A 24549-nucleotide genomic window follows, 5' to 3' on the forward strand; every position below is an offset into this window, starting at 1 on the left:
CAACCCCTGCCTGGAGAGGGAAGGGGGGACCCCGGTACACGTGCCAGGGCTGGGGGCTGCGTTGTCCCCTCCAAGCACAGCCCAGGCACCCGCTGGCGAGCTGCCTGTTTGCACCCCAGTAGTGGCGGCATTTTGGGGGTGCAAAGCAAGATGCTCTCTGTAAGCCACTCCCCCCACCGGTGCTGGCCCAGCTCTGCCCCATTCCTGGCACCGTCACACTGCCTGAACCACCGCAGGGCTGGTTTTAGCCCCTTCGTGCCCCCACCCCGATGGCCTTGTGGGGTCCAGCCTCAGGATCTGGCCACGCTGTCCCCTGTGTGTCCCCCCCAGGGTGTGCGGCCATTTGGCCCTGGGGCAAATCCTGGCCCTGTTTAACCCCCAGCTCCATTTTCGGTGTGCCAGCACCCGCGGCACGGGCGGGCAGGGCCCCCCGAACAGCCTGTCCCCAGCTTGTTTACCGCCGCCGGCGGCATCCTGATGGCTCAGTCCCGTGTGACAGGTGCTGCTGCTTCCCCGGACACCCGACCCCGCGTCAGGATTTGGCTCCTCGTGACCGGGGAACGACTTATAAATAGCGGGACGAGGGGTGCTGCCGGCAGACGAGAGCGGGTGAGAGAAGCGCGCCGTTGTTCCGATGGATTTCCAAGCCGGCATCCTACAGGATGGCAGCCCCATGGAGAGCCTGGAGAAGCAGCTCATCTGCCCCATCTGCCTGGAGATGTTCAGCAAGCCGGTGGTGATCCTGCCCTGCCAGCACAACCTCTGCCGCAAGTGTGCCAACGACGTCTTCCAGGTGAGAGGGGGTCCCCATGCCCGTTCCCCTCCTCTGCCGGGGCTGGAGGTCACTGGGATGCTTGTGGGGCTGTGGGGACGCTCGTGGGGCTGTGGGGATGCTCGCGGTGCTGCAGTGATGTTCGCGGTGCTGTGGGGATGCTCATGAACCTCCCCCCAATGTGCATCTCCCCCTCCCAGGCCTCCAACCCGTACTGGCAGAGCCGGGGCAGCGTGATTTCGGGGGGCCGGTTCCGGTGCCCGTCGTGCCGCCATGAGGTGCTACTGGACCGTCACGGTGTCTACGGGCTGCAGAGGAACCTGCTGGTGGAGAACATCATCGACATCTACAAGCAGGAGTGCTCCAGGTGGGCATGGGCGGCTGTGGCTGAGTGCCTGTGCCTTGCCCCAGTGAGGACATGGGGTCATGAGGACATGGGGACGTGGGGACATGGGGACGTAGGGATGTGGGGACGGCCATCTCTTGAGTCCCAGCACCGTCATTGAGGCCGCAGGAGACTGCAGCTGGGCGAGAAATTGTGAGGCTTAATGGTTCCTGACCTACATTTTCCTCCCTGACCCAAATCTTCCTCCCCGAACCCAAGTCCCCCTCATCCAGAGAAGTTTGGGTCTCCAGGTGGCTCAGGGGGACGATGGGTTCCTGGGGGTGCAGTGGCAGTGGGGCAGGTCCTGCCTCCCCCCGCCCCGTGCTCTGCTTCTGCTGCTGGAGCGTTCGGTGGGAGATAAGAGGTGTGGGGGACAAATCCAGGCTCTGCTCGTGACAGCGGACACTGCTGGCTGATAAGGGGCAGAGGGACAGTTTTGAGGGGGGGGGACACGGAGGGATCACAGGTTCTCAAGGCAGAGTGGTGGCCCCGGCCAAATTCCCCGAAGCGCTGTAAATATTGTTTGAGAGCCATGGGGACGGGGACGATGGCACGTGGCAGGTGTCTGCGGCTGCCGGGGGGGGACAGGGGGCTTGAAGGGCCAGCCCTGTCTTTGCCTCAGTGGGTTGGCTTGTCCCCATGTCCCCCCCCCCCCCTTGCTGCAGAGGGGACGATTCGGCTGCAGCCCCTGGCTGAGACCCCCGTCCTGGTCACGCGTTGGGTGACAACAATAAATCCCGGCAGCCCAAGGCTAAAATTAGGCACTTGTGCAGCGTCCCTGGAGCGCAGCCCCAGGGCCACCCACCCACCTGCCGTGCTCAGTGCTGCACTGGTTTAAACTGGTGCTTACTGGGCTTGGGGCTTAGGGGGGCGCAGAGGTTCATGGCTCCCAAAGGAGCAAGTGTGGGGCTATGCCAAGATCTGCCCTCTTCCCCGGGGACCTGATTTTGGGGTGACTGTACAGCATCAGTGGGGATGTCACCGCAGTGGGGGTGATGCTGCAAGGGGGGGTATCACCACGGAGGGGACGATGCTGCAATGGGGACATCATCACAGCAGGGATATCACTGCAATGGGGACATCACCCCGATGGGGATGTCATCCTGAAGGGGACGTCACCGCGGCCGTGCCGCTCTCTCCAGCAGGCCCCTGAAGAAGGGGGAGCACCCCATGTGCAAGGAGCACGAGGACGAGCGGATCAACATCTATTGTGTCACCTGCGAGGTCCCCACCTGCTCCATGTGCAAAGTCTTCGGTGCCCACAAGGACTGCGAGGTTGCCCCCCTGGAAACCACCTTCCAGGGACAGAAGGTGCTATGCGGGGGGGAACGGGGGGGGGGGGGGGAGGGGGGCTGCAGGAGACACGGCCAGTCTCGGGGTGATGTGCTGAGCTGGGACGGCCACAAATAGCACAGGGACCCGCTCACGGGGTATTTATAGCCCCCGGGTGACTTCGCCCAGGAGACAGACTATATTTAGATTGGCCGCGGCTCAGGGGGACGTGGGGGGAGCAGAGCTGGGGCCGGTCAATGCCCAGCCCGTCCCCGTGTCGGGATGGGAGATGTCCCTGTGTCCCTGTTGGGGTTCAAACTGTTTGTGTCCATCCACCCCTGCCCAGACCGAGCTGAACAACTGCATCTCCATGCTGGTAGCGGGGAACGACCGGATCCAGACCATCATCTCCCAGCTGGAGGACTCGTGCCGGAGCACCGAGGTGAGGACAGGGGGAAAAGGAGCCCACCAAAACCCGGGGGGGGGGGGTGAAACCTCAGCCAGGGGGGCATTTGGGATGGCCAGGAGGGAGCTGGAGCCCACGGAGCAGGGATGCTGCTGGTGCCGAGGGACATACACATGTGACATCCCTTGTCCCTCGTCCCTGCAGGAGAACAGCGAGGCGGCCAAGAGGGAGCTGTGCGCTCGCTTCGACGCCTTGGCAGCGCTGCTGGAGGAGAAGAAGTCGGAGCTGCTGCAGCGCATCACCCACGAGCAGGGCGACAAGACAGGCTTCGTCCAGGGCCTCATCCGCCGGTACAAGGAGCAGCTGGAGAAGTCAAGTCGGCTGGTGGAGACGGCCATCCAGGCCATGGAGGAGACCGGGGGGGCCACCTTCCTCATGGTGAGACCCCCAAATCTCTCCCTCCCCCCCCCCCCCCCCCCCCCCTCCTGCTGGTGCTTTTATGTGGTCCCACCAGTTTGGGGACATCTCGGTGGCTGCCATGTGGCTTCACTCACCTCTCCTCTTCCTCCCCACAGAACGCCAAGCAGCTCATTAAAACGTAAGTGCCCAAATTGCAGAAAATTCGGTGATCCCCAGCCCCTGCCCTGCAGATGGCCGTGGGGTGCTCAGGCGGTGAGCGTGGGGATGCCCAACCCCTCCACGCCAGCACCCCACGGTCCCCCAGCCTGCTGAGGGGACAGAGGGACACACGGCCATGCTCTCTCTGTGCCCAGGATTGTGGAAGCCTCCAAGGGTGGCAGGCTGGAGAAGATCGAGCACGGCTACGAGAGCATGGACGCCTTCTCAGTGAGCCTGGACCACCTCGCCGAGGCAGTCCGCGCGTTGGACTTCGACCCCGGTAATTCAGCCCCTGAACTCCCCGATGCCCCTTTACCAACTCCCACCGACCTGGTGGCACCCGCCATCTTTCCCGGTGGCACCACAGTGATGTTTTGGCTGCCTGTTTGCAGCCGAGGAAGACGAGGAGTACTTTGATGGGGAGGAAGAAGAAGCAGAGGAGGATGAGGCGCCCGAGAGGCCAGTGATGGGTAAGAGGGGTCACATGGCCAAGCCCACCTCCCCGGGACCCTCAAGCTTTGGGGGAGCTTTGGGGGCTTGGACCCCACTCAACCCCTCCATCCTCTCCTCCTGGCAGCTCCCCAGTAGCCACAGCGACGTTGCCGGCGCAGGAGAAACGCCGCGGGCGCAGGATGTCCGGCGACGGGACTCGGGACAGTGGGGGGACACACTGCGGGGGCTGGTGGCCTTGCGAGCCAGCGCCTGCTCCAGCACGGGACACTTTTCTATACGGGTGCAAACAGGACAATTCCGCACGTTTTATATCTTCCTTCTTTTGTATATAAATGTCACGGATTTGAATTTTGTGTATTTTATAAAGAAAACTGGTGTTTTGAGTGCTTGGGTTTTTTTTCCCTCGCTTCTCGTTTTCAGCTCGCCGGCCCCGCGATGGGCACTGGGGATGTGGGAGGGTTTGCTGAGCTGGTGCCGTCACCAGTGTCCTGGCTCGGTGGCCAGCGTGGTAGAGAGATGCCTCCTGGCCCAACACTTAATTGTCGGCCTCATTAGCACCTCTGGCAGCGCTGGCACCCGGCGCCTGGCCGCCCGCCCGGGGATGTAACAGGTCAGCACCCGGCAGGATTTATCTCCTGGCCATGGGGTGCCCGGGGCCAGTGCTTGCCCAGGGCTTGGGGATGCAGGGGGTGGTGGGGGGAAGAGGATGCTCCAGGCTGTGCCAGTCCCTGAAACAAGGGACAGATTCGTCATTGAGCTGCCGGTTTGCTGCCAGCTGAGCTGACACGACTGCAAAAATATACCGCCACTGCAAAAATATACCATGAGCGCTTTTGTCCTGCGCCTGGCCAAGGGGAAACTGAGGCAGCACCCGCAGCGGTGCTCTGGGCTGTGCTGTAATTGCAATTAGCGCTGGGGCAATTAGCACTGCCCTCCCCCAGGGCGGTGGGTCACTGCCATTTGGGGGGGGGGGGTTGTCTGGCCCCAGGCTTAGCTGTCACATGGCTGCTCCATGGCTGGACCTAAACCTGGGAGGGCCCCGAGGTGGGGAGGGGGGTCACCGTGTGCCTTTTGGGAGGGGGGACAGGATGCTGCTCCATCCTCCCCCCGCCTCGGGGGCTGCATCCGTGTCCTGGTGCGTGGTTCCTGGGGGGTCCATGGGGGGGGTCCTAGGGAAATGTCCCCCACCCCACCCCCCGAGCCTAGCAGCAGCCCCCCGGGTGTGGGGCGAGGGGGCAGGCGGCCACGGGTGCTTTGCAGCCGGCCTGGCCCTCCCTCCCCGCACGGCCTTTGCACACGAGTCCCCACAGCTTCACACGAGCCGAGGCCACCGGCGGCCACCGGCTGCCACCAGCGCCGGCCACACACCGGGGTCACCCACCCTGGCCCACCGCCCCAGAGGAGAATGGCAGCCGGCGAGGAGAAGCGGCATCTGCTGAGCGAGGGCGCAGGCGGGTATGGGGGTGCCCCATGGGGGGTTGGGGACATGGTGTCCCCTCTTCCCTGTGGGGCTCCCAGGTGGGGTCCCCCGGAGGCATCCAGCCAGAGAAGAGGATGGGGGGGGGGGGGAGGGGAGCGTTCAGGGTCCAACCCGCTCCCCAAAATCCTCCCGGGCCCCCCGCTCCGACCCCCGACGGCCCCTCTCGCCGACAGGTCCTACCTGGGGGCTGTGCAAAAGAACGGGCACAACTCGCTGCAGGGACAGGCGCCCGCCCTGGAGCTGGGGACACGGCGCAGCCGGCACTGCCACACGCGGGGGGCCGACGGCCACCCCAGCCAGCAGCAGCGGGCACGCAGGAAGCTCTACCTGGCCGCTGCCATCTGCCTTGTCTTCATGGTGGGGGAAGCCGTGGGTGAGTGGCGGTGCAGGGTCCAGCTGGGACGGTCCCCAAGGGCCACCCCAAGTGGCTGCCCGCAGGGTGCGGGCAGGGCTCCCCGCTGCTTTTCAGTGGGTCAAAGCACTCAGTGGGGCCCCCACTGCAGCACGGGGTGACCTGGTCTGTGTCTGGCTTGGGGGGAGGGATCCCCCACCCCAATGCCACCCCGATGTCCCTGCTGTCCCCTCTCCGCAGGCGGGTACTTGGCGCACAGCCTGGCCATCCTGACGGACGCAGCCCACCTCCTGACGGACTTCGCCAGCATCATGATCAGCCTCTTTGCGCTCTGGGTGTCCTCACGCCCCCCCACCAAAACCATGAATTTCGGCTGGCACCGGGCAGGTAACGGGGTGGCACCACCCCCGGGGCTGCCATCCGGCTCCCGGGGTCCCCAGGGAGCACCCGGAGTATCCCAGGGTGCCCTCTCCATGGGGACCAGATGCCTTGGGGAGCTTTGGGGGGCATGGGGAGCCCTGGCAAAACCCCGGCACCATGGGCACGGGTGGAGGCACCAAACAACCGGGATGGGTGCTGGGTGCCCACCCCGAGCCCTGGTGCTGCCGGGGGCTGGAAGGGTGCTCAGGCTCGGCCGGGTGGTGAAGCGGCAATGTGGGGCCGGGGGGGCTCTCCGCAGAGATCCTGGGGGCCCTGCTCTCCGTGCTCTCCATCTGGGTGGTGACGGGCGTCCTGGTCTACCTGGCGGCCCAGCGGTTGCTCTCGGCTGACTACGACATCGAGGGCGGCGTCATGCTCATCACCTCCGCTTGTGCCGTGGCTGTCAATGTCGTGTACGTATGGTCAGCTCTCACCCTCCCTGGGTGTCCCCCATCCTGTGCCTGGTGGCCCCGGGGATGTCACCGCTGTCCTGCCCACAGGATGGGGGTGGCTCTGCACCAAACGGGACACGGGCACAGCCATGAGGCGGCCGGCGAGCAGCCCAATGCCAGCGTCCGCGCCGCCTTTGTCCATGTTGTGGGGGACCTGCTGCAGAGCGTCGGTGTCCTCATCGCATCCTACATCATCTTCTTTAAGGTCTGGGTGGTCATGGGGGCGAAGGGGATGCTGGGGACATAGGGACATGGGGACAGTGGCTTCAGCCAGCCCTGGCCCAGGCACAGGGGTGAGATGGAGAGGGCTGTGTGCCCTTCCCACTGGTGCTGATGTGGATTTGGGGTGGGGTGACAGCACCGGATGGACCTCACTCTCTTCCACTCCCCCCAGCCCGAGTACAAGTATGTGGATCCCATCTGCACCTTCCTCTTCTCTGCGCTGGTGCTGGGGACAACGCTGACCATCCTCCGTGACGTCCTTCTTGTCCTCATGGAGGGTAAGAACCCACCAGGGGGGTCCAGGCCACGGGGCCACCCATGGGTGCCGTGGCCCCCGTCCCTCCAGCGCCCGCGGCTCTCCCTCCCCAGGCACCCCCAAAGGGATGGACTTCAACGCCGTGCGGGAGACGCTGCTGGCGGTGGGGGGGGTGGAGGCCGTGCACAGCCTCCACATCTGGGCGCTGACGGCGGCGCAGCCGCTGCTCTCGGTGCACATCGCCATCAGTGAGTGTCACTCCCCAGGGAAAGCGATGGGGGGAGGGAATCTGGGGTTCACCCGCACCCCGACATCCCCTCCCTGGCTCCTTGCAGACGCGGGTGCCAGCGCGCAGGAGGTGCTGGAGGAGGCCAGCTCCCGGCTGCAGGGCACCTTCCACTTCCACACCACCACCATCCAGGTGGAGAGCTACTCCGAGGAGATGCGGGACTGCCGGGAATGCCAGCCCCCCCGCGACTGAGATACCCCCCCGGCAGCTCCCTCCCATCCTTGGCCGCAGGGGGTGGGGGGGGCCACTTTTCATACGTGGAAAATAAAGCGGAGCAAAGGGTTGGCTGCGTGCGGGGGGGGCGATGTTGGGTCTGGTGGCGCCGGGATGTTATCTCGGGTGTCTGCTGGGAGTGAAGGCAGCAAGGACGGACCCACGGCTGCGGCGGCTGGAGGAGAGCAGCTGTTGGAGGCCAGCGGCCTTAATTTTCCCTGTTTCTATTCAGCTGGGGGGAAAGACCGCTGAAATTACCCTTTTCCCTTCTTCGGGGAGCGTTGGGAGGCAAGGGGGGTGCTGGGGCGCCCAGGGGCTGCAGGGGGACCCATCGCAGCTGGGGGCAGGGAGGACACGCTTGACACGCTCTCGCCTCTTATCACTCCTCTGTTTGCCCTTGGGAAGCCAAAGGACTCACCCTCCCCACGGCGTTGGGGGCCCGGGGGGGGCTGCGTGTGTGGCCGGGTGCTGCCCGGGTTATTCCCAGGGTGCCTGGATGGCCGCCGACGGCAGCAGCACCGGTGCACCAAACCACCCGTGCTTCCAGCGCTCCCTCCCAGGCATAGCCCGCTCCCCGCATCCCGCAGCCGCCGGCCGGACTCTGCCTCTCCACCCACCTTTATTGCACTGGTAAAACCCAATAACGAGTAAAACCCCGTTAGCAGCAACTGGGAGGGCTCCGCGCACCGGGAATAGGGCACCCGGGGCCGACCCCGACCCCGCTCCCCGGCAGCCCTCAGAGTTTCTCCAAGCGTGGGTATTTCTTGCGCAGGACGGAGACCTGGTCCTTGAAGAGGACGGGGTCGAGGCGCAGCTGGGAGGACACGAGGGGCATGTAGCCAAACCAGTCCACCAGCTGGTCGAGGCAATCCTGCCGCTGGGAGAAACGCCGGCCGCCGGCCGCCCCCGCCGTGCCCTTCACCTTGGCAGGAGGGGAGCGTGGGGGTGAGGGGCTCCGCTCCCCAACCGGGGGATTGGGGGTCCCCGCATCCCCATCCTTGCACCCTACCTGCTGGGGCACGGTCTCCTTGTGCTGCTTCCGCTGGGTGACCTTGATGGGCGGCAGCTTGGTGACGGCGGCCACGAGGACGTTCATCAGGATGTCCTCGCAGGCGGCCAGGCCGTCCACCAGCTCCCGCAGCCCCGCCGGCAGGTACTCCGTGAAGAGGCTGTGATAATACCTGGGGAGGGAGTGAGGAGGGGGGCAGGATGCGGCCGAGCCCCCCACCCCGCCGGCCTCTCCCTGGCCAGGTACCTGTGGTAGAAGGCAGCGGCGGTGAGGACGATGGAGAGCTCGTTGGTCCATTTGGAAGTGTAGCCCCAGCGCCTCTGCTCGGGGTCCCAGAAGTGGCTCTGCGTGGGGAAGCCCACGATGCGCTCGGGGAAGCTGCGCCACACCACGAAGGCAAAGTCCACCTGGCACGGGACGGGGGACGGTGTCACCTGGCTGTGGGGACCTGCTGGAGGGGGCTCACCATCGCCCCCAGCACGGGGATATGGGGACAGGGGGCACCGCTCCCTGCCAGCCCTACGGCGACCACTCAGCATCCTTCCCGGCTCAGCACGGGGCTTGCCCCAGCTCCATGGGGTGGGGACCACAGTGCCCGTGGCCTCACCTCGCTGGTCGAGAGGCTGGTGTGCTCATCCAGGCTCAGCACGGCGTCTGTCTGGATGGCCGCGTAGGGGAAGAAGCGGTCGCTGAGCTACGGGAGAGGGAAAAATCAGGTTGGGATGTGCCATGGGGTGGATGCCCCAGCTCCCTGCCCGCATCCCAGCTCCTCTCACCTTCCCCCTGCCCTGGATGATGGTCAGAGGCACGGTGGTCTGGGGCCATTTCCCGCTGGGCGGCGGTGGCTTCTCGCAGCTCCACAGCACCAGGATCTGCAGGGGGAGGACCAGTGTGTCTGGGGGTGTCTGGCCGGGCTGACCCCTCAGGGTGCGTTGGTGCATCGGTGTTCCCAGGGCTGAGCGCTCCCCAGCCCCGCAGCAGGACCTGCTTTAACCCAGCTCACCCCAAAACCATCTCACGGTAGTTTGGACCCCAATAAACCCGTGGATGGTTCCACCTCCAGCCCGGTGGGCTGGGGAGACAGCTCTGCTCACCCATGGGTGACACCACCAGCCACCCCATCCCACCCCCAACCCACCCTCGCCCTTCCCAGCCCACGGGACTCTGCCCCATCCCTCCCACTGGAGCTGCACCGAGCGGTGCGGGGCTCAGCTCCCCCTACCTGGGCGCAGTACTGGGATGCGGAGACGGCCTGGATGAGCCTGAGGATGGGTTGGGAGAGGGAGTCAGACGGCGAGACGGCCCGGATGAAAGCCGTGAACTTCTTGGAGGGGCTGGAGCCTGGAAAAGGAGGGGGAGAAGGAGAGATGTTGTGGCATGCACTGAGTTGGCCGTGCTCAGCCAGGGCAGGCGGGGTCCTACCGTGCTGCAGGTAGTAGAAGGGAAAGTCCCCGAGGTGGGTGGAGAAGTCGGGCAGGGCCAGGAGCCCCCCGGGCAGCGTGTTCCAGAGGAAGCGGGAGCGGGAACGGTGCGGGTGCAGCCGGTCCTTGATGATCTGCCAGAGGTTGGGGAGATGCTCTCAGCACCCTGGTTGTGACCCCGGGGTCTGGATGGGGGAGACGACGGAGGGAGGAGCTCACCTCCAGCGTGGTGTGCACGATCTTGTCGACGGAGGAGAAGTACGCGTCCCACAGGAACTGGGTCTGCTGCTGGAAAGCCAGCACGCGCTCCGGGTGGATGCAGCGGACGGCAGAGGGAATCTGCAGCAGGAGGGAGGGGAGCGCTGGTTTCTCACCTCATCGTCGTCCCCCCCAGCGCCCTGGCAGGGCTGCCTTGCCTCTGCCACCTCCATGCCATCCCGAGGGACACCCTACGGCCAAAGACGCTGTGCCACCATCCCACTACGACTCTGCCACCTCCTCTCCGTGGAGCAGGATCTAGCCCGGGACCCTCAAGTGCTTTGGGTCTGGGGAGATGTTCAACACCCCCCTGAGACAAATGATGTTACTGGCATGGGACCCCCACTCTGGGCTGGATGAGACCCTCCTGCATCTGCCCATGGGAGGGCTGCTGGGCTCAGCTGCGGAGGTTTCCCCCCTCACCCCTCCAAGCTTGACTGGGGGCTCCACCACCACTCTGGCATCAACATTTGGGGGGGCTCCCTCGTGTCTGGCGTGGGACAGAATCCAACCGCGGTACCTGCAGCAGCAGCCTCTCATTGCCCACGACGGCAGCTTTGCCCCAGTCGATGGCTTCGGCGAAGGGCAGCTCCCAGCCGTCGCTCAGCAGCACGGGGATGCAGGCAGCCTGCGGTGGGACCCCACACAGGTTGGGACAGAGCCCCCAGACCCCCAGGTGGGGGTCACCCATCCCCCCCTACCTGCCCCATACCTGCAGTGCCTCCAGGAAGCGGAAGGAGCCCAAGCGCCGGCCCCGGGGCACGATGCAGAAGGTGGAGTTGTGCAGCAGCTCCTGGTAGTCGAACCTGGTGATGGGAGATGGGATGGGGGTCAGGCATGCCCCCCCCCCCCCCCCCAGCCCACAAACATACTGCGGGGGGTCTCACCGGCACCTGGCAAGGCTGAGCATCCCCCCCAAAGGGGCTCAGGGCCAGCTCAGGGGGGTTAGCATTGATCGGGGCTGATTTTGGCCCTGAATAGCCCCCAGCTCTGCAGGGCCGGTGGAGCGGAGATGCCCCGGGTGATGGCGCGATGTGCCTGGGCACCGCTTAAAGAAGCGGGGGTGGGGGGGTCAGGATAGGACCCCGGTGCCCTTCGAAGGCATGACCCAGCTCCCTCCACCCGCCTGTAATGAAACCCCACACAAAGCCAGCACCCAAACCCCCGAGCCCGAAACTGCGGCGACTCCTCTGCCGTGCCCAGACTTGCCGGGCAGGATCGGCCCTGCCCGCCCTGGCAGCGTTTCGGCGGGGGCAGAGGGCCGGCTGCCCGCAGGGACGCAGGCAGCGTGCCCCCCCCCGCCCCGGGCTGGGCTCGCACCGTGGGGCTATGAAAGCCCCTTCTGTGCGTCCAGGAGGGAGAAGTGCGTCCGCTGCCGGGTCCCCGCGACCGCGCCGGAAAATCCAATATTGACATTAGGTTGGGACAGACCCCGTCTGTTCCTGCCCGCAGGGAGGGAGGGACGGGGCAGCCGAATCCTGGATGGCCCCAGGGAGGGGGGACACGCGCGGTCCAGCCAGGGAGAGCCGCAATGCCAAAGGGCTGCTTGAAATGTGCTGGTCCCCAGGGGGAAGGGTCTCCCCACACTGGGGATGGGATGTGGGGCTGGTGCCAACCTGGGGGTTGAGGACGTGTCCCCTCCATGGGGGCTGGAGCACCCTGGAACATCCCGGCAGCCTGGGATGTGGGAAACCGGCCCCAGTGCCAAGGCATGAAGTTTTGCCATCAAAATCCGCCTCCGGAGGAACCATCCCGACATCTCCAATGGATGCTGAAAGCCCCATTAGAGCACTCTGCCCCGTTAACACCCCGGCGACCTGCTGGAGGGGCGAGAGCGGCTCAAACAGAGCCCAGACCCCCCCTCCATGAAACCGCAGCAGCGACAGCCACGTCCCCGGGGCCGGACGCTGCCGGTGCTCGCCGTCGGGGCACCCGCTCCTTGGGAACTCCTGCCCAGCTGTGACCCCCAGCACCTCCGTGGGGTTGTCCCCACCGCCAGGGCTGGGTGGGCAGCAGGATGCGTCCCTGGAGGGGGCTCAGAATGGCCGCGGGCAGCCTCCCCTCGCAGGCAGCCGTCGTGGGGAAGCTGGCGCCGGCCGGGCTGCGGGGCCAAAACCTCCCGATGGAAATACTTTGCTCCTGACGCGCTGCGGTTTCCGGGTAATCACGCCGTCAGGGCTTCCTTGTTTTGTTAGGAGCCGAGACGGGCGCCCGCCACGCTCCCTCCGCCTGGCCCCTCCGTGGCTCCGGCCGGGCACGGTGCCGCCAGTGGGACCCGTCGGCTCCAGAGCGCCTTTCCCAACCCACTTCTTGGATTGCTTTAAACCCGGGGCAGCGCCCAGTGGGGCCGGACCGCAGCGCTCCTACAAGCCACCCTTTATCTGGGCACAGAACTGGTTTGTTTTAGGCAGCGCCCCCCCCAGCCCCGGGTGCGAGGAAGGTGATGGAGCCCCCAACAAGGCCTTCCTCTGGTCCCGGTGCTGCCCCCCACCGCCCCGAGCAAACGGGGATGCCCCCAATGCACTGGGTGAACAGGGCAGCCGGGGTCTCACTTTGCCAACCGTGGTGTGTCCCCTCCCCGCTGGCCCGTCCCCACCGTTGTTCTGCCGCCGTCCCAAGGTCTAGGGACATCTCCTCCTGGGGTGGGGGGTCATAAATCCCCAGGACGGGGTCGGGCAGAGCTGGCCAAGCACGATGGAGACACTGAGGACTTTTTGCCCGGGTGTCCCATGGGGACAAGTGGGACAGCAGAGGCTCGGGGTCACGCGCGAGCACGCCGTCCTGCGCCACGTGTTGCCCGTCTATCTGCTGCTTAAAGCTGTCCCGGACGAGGTGTAAATCTCCCTGTACTTGCAAACAGCATTAGGGGATTACCTGGGCCCGTCAGGAGGGGGATTTCCTATCCCACCACCCCTTGGCACAGCGCAGGGCTGATCTTGCCCCCCCCTCCCCGTCCCACCCGCCTGCGGCATCTCTCACTGTCCTGCAATGCCCTGTCCCCAAAAAAGCTCTGCCGCAGGGGCTGACCCTGCCGGGCTGGTGGCACCCGCCGGACGGGGCCATGCGGTGCCTGAGCCGCCCCAAAGCCCCGGCTAATCCCGGTGCCCACGTACCCCAGCTCCGCTTTTACCTCCCGGCACCTCCTAAGACGCTTTGAGGATGATGCCCAACGTGGCCTTTCCCCATCTGCTCTCCGGCCGGGTGGCTGCGGGATGTCCCCAGGCAGCAGGACGGGGACCTGCCCATCACTGGCGGGACAAGGTCTGTGCTTACCAGCCCTGGAGCTGGTGACGGGTCCCATGCAGCAGGATGGGGAGGTGAGGAATCAGCATACGTCCCTACAGCACGGAGCCCCCCAAACTCACAGAACTTTGTCCCCCCAGTTTTTCCATCCCACACTGCTGCTGCCGCCATCCCTGTTTGCAAGAGGGGACCCCCTATCCCATCACATTTGGGTGACCTCAGGGACGCCCCACACTGGGGTGCCCAAGGACCTGCCAGTTTGGTGGGATTTTTAGCAGAGCCAGCGAGGGGGGGATGTTTCGGGCTCATCTCCAAGAGAAACATTTATGTTAGGGGAGGGCGGGAGGGGGGAGAAGAAAAGCATCATTCATCAGCGTTAGGAAAAAGGGAAATCGTATTAAAGGCGACCACGGTGATTGCAGATAAGCGCCGCTCTCACCAGATTACTTGAACTTTAATACAGAACAGGAAAGCCCTGAACAACCAGTGCCTCGCTCCCCGCTACGGAAAGGAAACTCTCATCTATTTTGGGAGAGCCCAAAACTTTCCTCTCTCCCCACGTCTGGAGGTCCAGTCACCACAGACAAGCACGGCTGCGCCCCACAAAGGGGCAGGAACATTTGTGGGGTGTCCCCCCCCGCCAGACCCCCTTTCTCACCCCATCTCTGACTCACTTTTCGTAGTCGACGTTATCCTTGTCGCAGCGTGTGTCCTTGTGCTTCTCCCAGTCCTTGCCGTGCTTGCAGGTGGTGAGGGAGACAATGTCCTTCCCGTTGTGGATGTGGTGCAGCGCGTTCCTGGTGCCGGAGCCAATGCCGGTCAGGTACCGCTTCCCCTTGAACACCAACAAGTATTTCTTTTTTGGGGGGATGGAGTCCTGATACAACCACCCCCTCTCCCCGCCACGCTGCGGGTGGTCCTTGGAGAAGAGAGGGATGGAGATGTCAAAGCCAGGCCTGAAGTTCTCGGTGTAGAAGCTGGCTTTGGCCAGGATGGCCTGGCCGATGTCGAAGCCCAGGTCCTCGGTGTAATTGGGCCAGGTGCCCGAGTAGAGGTTGAAGATGAGGTGGTTACGGCCGCCATTCCAGAGCGGGAAACCACGGATTTTCTCATCGACGTTACGGACGTATTGACTTGAGAGATGGTCGCGGTCCAGTGTGTCGATGCTGAGGATGAAGAGGCAGGCTTCCTCGGGGTTCGGGGTGTAGTAGCGAGAGCGCTTGATGGAGGTGAGGATTTTGCTGTAACTCTCCGAAAGGGGCTGGTCCCTCTCCCGGGGGTAGGTGAAGACTTTGAAGCCGTGCTTCTCGCACCTGGAGAAGTCGAAGCAGGTTTCCATCCGGCATCTGCTGTTCTTGTAGATGCTCAGCCGCGCCGCCCGCCGCTCCCGGGGCGATGGCAGCGAGGGATCTCCATTGCTCTGGAGCTCCTCAGGGTCTGCAAAGCTTTTGAGGACGGACCGATCCGTCCAGAGGGGCCAATTCCTCCGGGCTTCTGTTTTCCTCCCGGAAAAGAAAGCGAAACGGCGCAGCTGGTCTCCTCCAAAGAAGAAAAGCAGGAGCCAAGAGGCAAGGAAAGTCAGGAAAATGTATTTCTTCCTGGTCTGCATAGGTTCATGCGCAGCCCTGGCTCCTCATCGGGCTCAGACTGGCACCGGAGTCCGGTCAAAAGGCCGATGTCCCGAACCCTGAGTGGGCGGTGGGACGGCTCCCAGTCCCCAGGTATTATTGTCCTGTGGCCCTTGCAGCCCGTGGGAGCGTGGATGAACCCCACGGTCCTCTTGCTGCCCCTTCCGACCGGGGCTGCGCTGGCTTTTCAGGGCCGTCGGTCTCTCTGGCTGCGGAGCAGAGCTCGGTGCAGCAGCGTCCCGCTCCCTTCCCTCCGGCGCAGCGTTTTACTTTGCTGGGCCCCTGTGCCGCGACAATGACATTTCCATCGCCACTTGGCCCAGCTTCAAATCCCTGGAGAAGGGGAGAGGTCACGCCGTCGCCGTCCTGCTGCCACCAACTGTGTCACCGCAAGCAGCTCCCCACGACAGGACATCCCCCCACACTCTCCTTTTCCCAGTCTCCCCCCGGGAATAAAACCCCCCACTGCCTCCGGAGCCCCCGGTTCTCGCCAAACTGCTCCTTCCCCGTCTCCAAGCCCGGTCCCCCCCGTTACCTTTGGGGACACGCAACCCCGGGTGGCTTTCGGACCTCCGTGTCCTGAAGTCTCGATACGCGGCTCCCCGCGGCTCCGGGCGGCATCCCCGGCCGGGGAAGGCGGCGGAGCAGCCGCCGTACCGCCCTACCGGGCTCTCCCCGCCCGTCGCCCAACGCTCCCGGTGCGCGGCCGCACGGAGGAGCCGCTGCGGGAGGCTCCGCGCAGCCCCGGTCCCGCGGGAGTGTGTGTGTGTGGGGTGTCTCCCCCTCCGCCCCCCTGCCCCGGGGGTGTCCCCGGAGGGGTGCGCCTGCCAAGAGGGGGGGGCTGGGGTGTCCCCCCCCCCGCCTTGTCACCTTGTCCCTGCGTTGGGCTGACTGTCCCTCTGTGTGTGTGTGTGTGTCCCCGCTGCTTGCGCCCCCGGTGGCTGCCTGTCCTCCTGCCCCCGTGTCAGGCCGCCTGTGCCGTGTGTCGTCCCCCCCGCCCCCGGAGCTGGCTGTCCCCCGTCCGTCTATCTGTCGCCCCCTCCCCGGGGTTAGCTGTCCCCTGTCCGTCTGTCCGTGTGTCCCCCCCCGCCCCGAGCTGGCTGCCCCCCTGTCCCCTTGCCTGCCCGTCTCCTCCCCGGTCAGTGCCCGACCCCGCTGCCCGGTGGGTCCCCGTGGTCCATCACCCTCCGTGATCCATTCCCCCCCCGGTCCATCCCCCCCCCCGCCGTCCAGTGCCCCCCCCCCCCCGTCCGCATCTGTTACACCGCGTCCTATTCCCACCGTCACAACATTCGCCCTTGGCCCCGCCCACCCGCCTTCCCATTGGTCTCCCGCGCTCCCGTAGGCGTGGCCCGCGCCGGCCAGCGGACACGCCCCCCCGCCCTGCGGCGCCTTCCCATTGGCCGCGCCCGCCGCCCTCAGGGCGCCCACGTGGGACGGGGGTTCCCCGCTCACCCAAGGTGGGGGGGGGCCGGAGGGGGGGGCCGGGGCTCCGCAGGGTCCCTGCGCCGCCCGCCCGCTGTGGGGCCCCACGCGAGGGCCGTCCCACGTCCCGCCACTCGCGTCCCTGTTCGAGGGGGCGTCCGGTGCCGGGGAGGCCCGAGGGGAGCAGCCCGTCCCTCTGGTCACAGCCCACGGGGCTTCATCCCCCCCCCCCAGCCCCTCTGTGCCCTGGAGCCACTCGGGGAACCCCCAAAGGGACGGGGCAGTTATAGGGCAGCAGGGACAGAAACAGCTGGGGCCACCTCCACCAGCGACACCCTTGGGCTCCAATGTCACCCCTGGGCTCCAGCGACCCCCGGGCTCCAGTGACACCCCCGGGCTCCAGTGACACCCTCTGACAGCTCTTCTCTAAGTCAAACCCGGCTCCAAACCCATCCACTCACAGGAGTCGGGGCCACAGCACAAACCTGGTGGTGGACTGTGGGGTTCACCCTCCCACGGGGCAGGGATGGGGGTCTCAGCCTGGCCTGACTGTGTCCCTGTCCGTCCCACCCCCCCCCCAAATCACAAATCCACAGCTCACGGCTGTGAAAACTCTTGATGGGGTGGCTGGAATGGGAACCGAGCGGGACCACGGGCTGAGTTAATTAATCCCTTTAACGAAAGCCCCTGTAAACGCTGCGTGAGCCCAGCGTGGGGGAGCCGTGGTCAGCAGCAAAGCCAGCAGGCCCCCAGCGCTCCCCCCCAGCACCCCCCATAACCGGGACCCCAGAGGTTTGCTGGCGGGACCCCCGCACCCCTGTCCTGCAGGGCTCCATCGGAGGCGAGAGCGACATGGCCCCCCACAGCAGGACTCGAGCAGCCCCCACCATCTCCAGCCGGAGCCCTCTCCGATGTGGGGGTGCAGAGGGGGGCTGAGCCCCACCGTAGGGAGCCAGGCGTGGGCTGGAGCGGGCAGCGCAGGCAGGTCGGGGCTCGCCTCTCCCACCCTGCCTCGGCATCCCCGGCCGCACCAGCCACCCTCCGCCCAGCCCCGCCGGCCGGGCAAGCTGGGACGTGATGCCATGCTGGATCCCGTCCATGGGTGTAACAACCTGGCCGGCCTCAGCCTGCGGCTGGTCCCGGCCTCTGGGCACGTCGGGTGCTTGGCACAGGGCACCCCAAGGTGGCTGTGCCGGTGGGTTCGGGATGGGGGGATGGGGTCCCCTCTCCCTGCTCCAGCAGCCGGGTGGGACCCTGGGGACAAGGTGACACCGGAATAGCCCCCTTTAGTGTCCATCCCATGCCTCAGTTTCCCCGTGCACCCAGGAGACCGCGCTGGGGAGCCCGCTGTGGGGTTGCATACACAGCAGCTCGGTAGGGATGTTTTTTACCGAATCTTTGGATATTTATTTGCCGGGCCCGGCCGAGGGGATGGCTCGGGAGTTAATCCCTGGCCGCGGAGGGGATTACTGCGGGCATGGGGCTGCCTTAGCTGGAGAAAGCGGATTAACCAAAGGACAGAGAACGTGGGGATGGGCAGCTCTGGGGCAGCTCTGGGGGCTCGAAGGGTCTCGGGGGGACACACACGTGGGGACAGTCCCCAGCGCCGGGGGGGTCAGGAACCCAGCTGGGGTACAGACAGGGCCAGGGCAGCCCCGAGGTCAGGGTGCTGCCGATGGGCACTGCCCCCCCATGGCACCCCACGGAGGGGCTGCTGCTGTGGTGGGGGGATTGGGGTTGTGTCCTGCACTGGGGGTACTGGGAGCTGTGGCTTTGCACTGGTGGCGCTGGGACTTGCATCTTGCATTGGTGGCACTAGAAGCCGTGATTTTGCACTGGTGGCACTGGGAGCTGTGTTGTTGCACTGGTGGAACTGGGAGCTGCGACGTTGCATTGGGAACTGCGATGTTGCACTGGGGGCACTGGGAGCTGCATCTTGCATTTCTGGCTCTGGAAGCCGTGATTATGCACTGGTGACACTGGGAGATGTGGCTTTGCACTGACGTCACTGGGAGCTGTGTCCAGTACTGGTGGTTACTGGGAGCTGTAGTCCACGTGCACGGGTGGCACTGGGAGCTGTAGTGCAGGACACACTGGTGCGTGCTGGGAGCTGTGACCCGGTGCACCGGTGAGTGCGGGGGGTGGGGGGGGGCTGTGGGGGGGGGGAATGGGGGATACTGGGTGTTGGGGGGGGCTGTGCTGGGAGCTGGGGGGCACAGAGGGAAACTGGGAGCTGGGGGAGCCCTGGGACCTCGGGAGGGACACTGGGAGCCGCAGGGGGAAGCACTGGGAAATGCAGGAGTGGGGGCACTGGGAACTGCAGGGGTGAGGGCACTGGGAGCTGAGGGGAGTACTGGGAGCTGCGATGGTAACTGGGGGCGCTGGGGGGAGCACTGGGGGCTCTGGGAGACGGGTACTGGGAAGCACTGGGATCTGTAGTTCAGCTGGGGATACTGGGAGGTGTAGTCCTCAGCCAGGGCTATACTGGGAGTTGTGGTTCCCCAGCCTGGGGAGCTGCTGGGAGCTGTAGTTCTGCACTGGAGGGGGTGCAGGGCTCCGTCCCCCCTGTGTCCTGGGTGGATCCCGTGGGTGCGCAGGGCTCGCAGACACCATGTCAGCCCCACACTGACCCCTCGCTCGCACACCTCCCGGCCCCCCCAGCCCTGCAGTGCCAGCGCCCCCGGGCGCAGGGGGAGATGGGGACGGGGATGGGGACGGGATGGGGACAGGGATGGGGACAGGGATGGGGACAGGGATGGCTGCCCCGTAGCAGGGTGGCCGTGGGGCAGGTTCTGCCGAGCCCCACCTGCCTCGTGGGAATTCGGGGGGGTGAGGGGGGAACTGGGAGCCTCCTTTCTCCTCTTGGTGCCGGTGCGTTTGCTGGTGCAGTGTGGGGGGATGCCCGGGGTGTGGGCAACGGGAGAGAGGTGCGGGAAGGAGGAAGGACCGAGTCGGGGTCCCCCGGGTGGGGGACAGACCCTGACCCCATGCCTTTACCTCGGCTGGGCCGTGGCAGCATGGGGGGGACACCGTCGCTGGCGCTGCCCCTGGGGAAGGGACCTCACCACGTGGGCTGCGCGGATGTCATGGTGGGCCACACGCGGCAGGTACGGGGACGGGGTTCCATGCGCAGCAGGGTGGCTGCAGCCAGATGGGTTTTGCGAGAGCTGAGCTCACCGAGGACACGGCCACCGCTGCTCTGTGCTGTCCCCACCGTGTCCCCCCCCTTCCCCTCTCTCCCCCAGGGGCTCTTCCTCCGCCTCTTCTACCCCTGCCTGCCCCGGGCAGGGGCTGAGCGGCCCCTCTGGATCCCGCGCTACGAGTACTGCGGCGGACTGGCCGACTTTGCCCACCGCAGCCGACGCTGGTGCGCGCCTCTGCTCAACGTCACCATCGGTAAGGGGGCGGCCAGCACCCTGTCCCCCATCCCGGGTGCTCCCCCATCCCCTGGGCACCCACTCCCTTAGCGGGGTTTGAGGACACCGAGCCCGTCCCCAGAGCCGAGCCGATGCCCATGTCCCCCGTCTTTTCCTGGGGGGTTTCTCTTTCCCACAGGCTCCTGCAGAGTGCCCGTGAGCTGGAACGGACCTTTCAAGCCCTGCAGCAGTGGGTACCCACTGATCATCTTCTCCCATGGCCTGGGAGCTTTTCGGTAGGATGAGCCCCAACTGGGTCTGGGGGTGCTGAGCCTGTGCTAAGGGCTGGGACGGGGACACGGGTGTCCTGGGCCCACGGTGGCCCTGCTGCCTTGCACTGGTGACTCCGCTCCCCCTCGGCTCCCTGGCAGGACCCTGTACTCCTCGGTCTGCTCGGAGTTGGCATCATGGGGATTCGCGGTGGCAGCGCTGGAGCACAGGTGAGTGTCCCTGTCCCCACCGAATTTGGCAGCCGTGACGGGGCTGGCAGGGCATCGTGGCCCAGGGAGCTGCCGGTGCCCCCGCGACGCGGCTGCCTGCCTTCCCGCCGCTGCAGGGACCATTCTGCCTCCGCGACGTATTTCTGCACGGCAGAGGCTGGGAGAGAGGAGTGGATCCCCTACCAACGGGTGCCCCAAGGGCAGAAGGAGTTTTATTTCCGAAACAAGCAGGTACTGGAGTGGGGGGTCAAGGGCGGGCAACCCGGCAGGTGTGAAATCCCTCCTGCAAGCCAAGCTGGCCCCTCATCCCTGGGGTCTTCATCTCCCGCCCTTCCCAAACCCGTACCGCCGTGGTGCTGGGGCTGAGCTCCCTCCTTGCAAGCTGAGAAAAATCTGTTCAACCTGTTTATCTCTGTTTCATGGGGTGTCTCTGTCTGGCTCCAGCTGACCCTGGCAAGAGCCGGGCTGGGTTTTGCCACGTCCCCCCCGCGGATGCTTAATGTCACCCGCACCCCGGGGAGAAACGGGCTTTCTGCCCAGCCCAGCGCCGCCGGCTGGCGAGGCTCCGGACCGGCTGCTGGGTTTGTTCACACTCTGATTTTTGTCTCTCTGGGATTAGCCCAGACAGCTGCTTGCTGGGGAGCAGGAAGGTTTCCTGCTGAGCCCGGTCCCCCCCTGCTCGTTTCTGCCTCATTTAAAAGGACAACATCGAGTCGAGATTTGTCGTAGAAAAGCTCTCTAGGAAACGTAGTGGTTGGAGGTGCTTTTGGCAGTCTTAAATCCCCTCCTGGCCTCTTATTTTTGTATATGCTCTGTCACACGGCACATTGCACAAAGAAGGGAAACAGTTTTGCTATAAAGATGAACCCATGAGCATAAGTGTTGAGGGTGAATGAGAAATATATTATAAATAGAGGGAAATGGTTGCCAGGTCAGCCTCGGTTACGGCATCTTCTGTGTTAGAGGGAGCAGGGAGGAGCGGAGAGGGGTTTTCATCTGAGTTTTTTGTCACTTGTCACTTTGGGGGAAGGTCTTTAAACGTGCACAGCCAACAGCATTTGTGTCCTTAGGGGAACAGAGGACTTAGTCCCAAAGTGGCTCCAGGTCGGGGCTTCCTCCCCCCAAATTGGCAGTTTGAGCTTTTGAGCCGCTCCTGGATGGAGCCCCCGAGCTGGGATTCGGGGGGACGTCCAGGTTTGCTCCTGGCAGTTGGGGGGGAGACGGGGGGTCGGGGCTCCCTGCGGGTGTTCGCACCGGCGGATGGCTTCGGCAGGATTGGCCGGGGGGCAGCTGGCGAGGAAAGCGGGCTCTGCCTCCCCTGCACGCCCCGCTCCTTCCTCCCCGGAGCAGAGATCTTTTGCTCATCTCCAGCCGTCTGCGCTATCAGATTAACTGAATTAAAACCAAACCAAACAAGAAACCATTCCAATAAATTCACTGCGGCCCCGCGGGAGCCGCTGCGGTGCAGCCTCTCGCTTGCTTTTACGTTTGCCATAATTGAGGGAAAGCCCCGTCGGGTCTGAGCGCTGCGGTTTTGGAGGGATGAGCGTGGGTGGACGCTGGAGGGAGGATCTGGCCCCAAACTTGTGGGGTGGAGGAGCTGGGTTAACTGGGGAAGGGGCAATTCTCACTCCCAGGTTCATCAGAGAGCAGAGGAATGCGTGCGAGCGCTCCGGCTCTTCGAGGACATCAACAGTGGTAAATCTGTCCCGAACGTCCTTCACCAGGACTTTGATCTCTCCGTGCTGAAGGTATCCGAGTCGGTCTGTGCTGAAGGACCAGCCAGGGGCATCGTTTGGCTGATGGGGGGGTCCGGGTGCCCTTTGCTGGCAGGATCAGTCCTTGTTGCATGAGTCTTTTCCTCCTGGGACAAGCAGGGTCTGTGCAGGGCCACAGCATTCCACGTCTCGGCTTCTTGGTTCCTCTCTTCTCCTTTTTCTGCCCCGTGCATGCCGGGGAAGCCGGGTCCCATTGCACCGGTGGTGAATATGGGACACGGTGTCCCTTGCAAAGGGCTTTGCTGATCTTCCCTTGGCTTTCTCTTCCATAATGAGGGACTTTCTGCAGTGAGGTTTGGGCACAGGCTCCTCAGCCTTCTCCTTTTTGCAGGACAGCATTGATCTGACCAAAGTCGCCGTCATGGGCCATTCCTTCGGCGGGGTGACAGCAGTGCTGGCCTTGGTGAAAGAGCCAGGCTTCAGGTAAGCCGCAGCAGGGACAAGGAGCTGTGGGAAGCTCCAGGGACACATGGCTCATCCCGGTGGGAAGGGAAGCTGTGGCGTGGGCGGCAGCGCCGGGCATCCGTCCTGCCGCAGGTGCGCGGTGGCTCTCGATGCCTGGATGTTCCCCCTGGAGAACTCACTGTACCCGGAGGTGCCCAAGCCCGTGCTCTTCATCAACACCGAGAAGTTCCAGACACCAGAAAGCATTGCCAAAATGAAGAGGCTGAGCTCCAGAAACAGCCAGACAAAGATTATAACCATCCTGTGAGTCAGGGGCTGGTGGCACCCACCCGCTGGTACCCTCCTGGGAGCACCTACAATCTGTGTCCCAGCAGGAGGACCTCTCCCCAGCTCCCGCTGAAGCAGATCCCTTCCCTGTCCCAGGGGATCCGTGCACCAGAGCCAGACCGACTTCACCTTTCTCACCGGGAAGCTCATCGGCCGCGTCTTCGGTGCAAGGGGGACCCTCGACCCCTACAGGGGTCTGGATATCACCAGCCGGGCGGCTCTGGCCTTCCTGCAAAGGCATCTCAGTACGGCGCGGGGTGGAGGGCATGTTGGCCGGGGGTTCGGGAGGGCACGAGAGCTCCCCCGCTTGCAGGGGGCTGCGAGGCGGCCGCTGCCTCCCTGGGCTTGGGTTTGGTGCTTCCCATCCCATTGCACAAAGCTCCTCCTTTACGCCTGGAGCCGGGCTGATAATCGCTGTAGTAACCCCGTCACCATCTCTGCCCCGTGCAGACCTGGAAGAGGAGTTCCATCAATGGGACGACCTCCTCGAAGGCATCGGAGACTCGGTTGTTCCAGAAGCACCGTTCTGCCGCTCCAATCTGTAGCCTGCTCCGAGGTCGCTGGTGGGAGCCGGGTACCAGGAAAGAGGCGGCTTCTTGTCCAGAATCAGCCGGCCCCAACAAGGGCAGGAGGACCCATGGGGAGAGCAGGACCTGGGGACCATGCTTGTAGGATGTCTGGTGGCCAGGAGAACCCTCCCTGCTCCAGCGAGGGCTGCAGTGAGGGCTGTGGGGCTAAGGGAATAAAATCCCCAGGGATGAAGACTGAGTTGGCTGTCACTTGGGCCCGAGGTGACACCCTTCTTGCACGCAGGGGGTAGGTGGGCATCGATCCCGCGCTGGTCCTGGCTGGATCTGCTGCAGCTGTGGCACATCTGGCAGGAGCAGGCGGTGGGGTCGTTCGCCGCGGGCTGGGGGTAGTTCAACCACGGCCGAAAGAACCGGCGCAAGGAGATGCGGCCTCAGAGCTCCAGGCACAAAGGTAATGAAAATCCTATCGTTGTCCTGGAAAGCTGGCCAGATCGCTGACTCCACGCCTAAAATCCAGGGGGCAAAAAGCAAGAGGACGGTTTTAAACAAGGGGCCGGCTGGAAGTATGTCTGAGCACCCCAGCAGCACAGGGGATGTGAAACGGGGACTGAGATCAGCCCCAGGGACGGAAGGAAAACAGCCCAGCCTGGTTTTGCAGCACGAAGAGCAACGCTGCGGCAAACGGGCGCAGGCTGGCGGTGGGAATAAGGCACTTCGGAAGTACCTACAGCGCCTTCCTGGGTAACGCCAGAGATGTTAGAGCAAGGGGCGCTTTTAAAGGGGGGTGCGATCCTCATCCATCCCGAAGCAGGGCTGAAGCCAGTGGAGCTGCGTGGATTTACCCTACCGGAGACCCTCCCCAGGGTCGTCGCTGGCACTGCGGCGGGAGAGGCGGCAGGCAGTCCTGGACACGCCGCCTCGGCAGCTGCGGGGAACGGCCGGGCTCCGGGCGCACCATCTGCTTTTGCATTGTCCCCGCCGCCACCGGCACGGCATTCCTGGCTGGCGTTGCTTCCCCTCCTGCCATCGCAGAGAGGAGCTGCTGCAGACGACAGGCAGGATCTCCTGGGGTGCCGCGG

The 24549-nt window shown here is 64.9% G+C and overlaps 4 protein-coding genes across 8 annotated transcripts; 3 read left to right on the forward strand and 1 right to left on the reverse strand.

Annotated features, from left to right (window-relative positions):
- Nucleotides 1-606: 606 nt before the first annotated feature.
- TRIM63 (tripartite motif containing 63) lies at nucleotides 607-4289 on the forward strand. 2 transcript variants are annotated; one of them, XM_082494238.1, is made up of 9 exons: nucleotides 607-793; nucleotides 973-1139; nucleotides 2300-2468; nucleotides 2776-2871; nucleotides 3040-3273; nucleotides 3411-3433; nucleotides 3609-3733; nucleotides 3846-3923; nucleotides 4031-4289. In XM_082494238.1, the coding sequence occupies exons 1-9, from the start codon at nucleotides 635-637 to the stop codon at nucleotides 4039-4041; spliced, it is 1062 nt and encodes a 353-aa protein (XP_082350364.1). In that variant the 5' UTR covers nucleotides 607-634; the 3' UTR covers nucleotides 4042-4289. The 2 variants fall into 2 exon arrangements, with proteins under 2 accessions (XP_082350364.1, XP_082350365.1); XM_082494239.1 differs by having other exon boundaries at nucleotides 2303-2468.
- Nucleotides 4290-5311: 1022 nt separating this feature from the next.
- Nucleotides 5312-7753, forward strand: SLC30A2 (solute carrier family 30 member 2; the record flags this gene model as incomplete). Its single annotated transcript, XM_082494152.1, has 8 exons — nucleotides 5312-5361; nucleotides 5560-5759; nucleotides 5979-6125; nucleotides 6418-6571; nucleotides 6659-6815; nucleotides 7005-7110; nucleotides 7202-7336; nucleotides 7424-7753. The coding sequence occupies 8 exons, from the start codon at nucleotides 5312-5314 to the stop codon at nucleotides 7567-7569; spliced, it is 1095 nt and encodes a 364-aa protein (XP_082350278.1). The 3' UTR covers nucleotides 7570-7753.
- A 389-nt stretch (nucleotides 7754-8142) lies between these two features.
- Nucleotides 8143-15541, reverse strand: EXTL1 (exostosin like glycosyltransferase 1). Of its 4 annotated transcripts, XM_082494226.1 has the most exons (11): nucleotides 14196-15541; nucleotides 10991-11084; nucleotides 10799-10906; nucleotides 10240-10359; nucleotides 10022-10154; nucleotides 9822-9940; nucleotides 9376-9471; nucleotides 9207-9293; nucleotides 8846-9006; nucleotides 8600-8771; nucleotides 8143-8512 (listed from the first exon to the last, which is right to left on the reverse strand). In XM_082494226.1, the coding sequence occupies exons 1-11, from the start codon at nucleotides 15128-15130 to the stop codon at nucleotides 8327-8329; spliced, it is 2211 nt and encodes a 736-aa protein (XP_082350352.1). In that variant the 5' UTR covers nucleotides 15131-15541; the 3' UTR covers nucleotides 8143-8326. The 4 variants fall into 4 exon arrangements, with proteins under 4 accessions (XP_082350352.1, XP_082350350.1, XP_082350351.1 ...); XM_082494224.1 differs by having other exon boundaries at nucleotides 8143-8771; XM_082494225.1 differs by having other exon boundaries at nucleotides 9822-10154.
- A 4050-nt stretch (nucleotides 15542-19591) lies between these two features.
- Nucleotides 19592-23689, forward strand: PAFAH2 (platelet activating factor acetylhydrolase 2; the record flags this gene model as incomplete). Its single annotated transcript, XM_082494236.1, has 10 exons — nucleotides 19592-19681; nucleotides 19820-19970; nucleotides 20130-20226; nucleotides 20362-20430; nucleotides 20547-20661; nucleotides 22068-22181; nucleotides 22540-22631; nucleotides 22746-22916; nucleotides 23037-23185; nucleotides 23391-23689. 10 exons carry the CDS (start codon nucleotides 19592-19594, stop codon nucleotides 23483-23485), a joined length of 1143 nt encoding a protein of 380 aa, XP_082350362.1. The 3' UTR covers nucleotides 23486-23689.
- Between the last annotated feature and the right edge of the window lie 860 nt (nucleotides 23690-24549).

This window comes from Vanellus vanellus (assembly GCF_965231255.1).
Source record: "Vanellus vanellus genome assembly, chromosome: 22".
Taxonomy (NCBI): Eukaryota; Metazoa; Chordata; class Aves; order Charadriiformes; family Charadriidae; genus Vanellus; species Vanellus vanellus.

Excerpts from the sequence above, each read along its gene's own strand:
- TRIM63 (XM_082494238.1), top strand. The coding sequence starts at position 635 with ATGGATTTCCAAGCCGGCATCCTACAGGATGGCAGCCCCATGGAGAGC. Across the intron at positions 794-972 it reads GTGCCAACGACGTCTTCCAG|GCCTCCAACCCGTACTGGCA; the intron begins GTGAGAGGGGGT and ends TCCCCCTCCCAG. Across the intron at positions 3,734-3,845 it reads CGCGTTGGACTTCGACCCCG|CCGAGGAAGACGAGGAGTAC; the intron begins GTAATTCAGCCC and ends GCCTGTTTGCAG.
- EXTL1 (XM_082494223.1), bottom strand. The coding sequence starts at position 15,130 with ATGCAGACCAGGAAGAAATACATTTTCCTGACTTTCCTTGCCTCTTGG. Across the intron at positions 11,085-14,195 it reads GATAACGTCGACTACGAAAA|GTTCGACTACCAGGAGCTGC; the intron begins GTGAGTCAGAGA and ends TCCCATCACCAG. Across the intron at positions 10,907-10,990 it reads GCTTCCTGGAGGCACTGCAG|GCTGCCTGCATCCCCGTGCT; the intron begins GTATGGGGCAGG and ends GTCCCACCGCAG.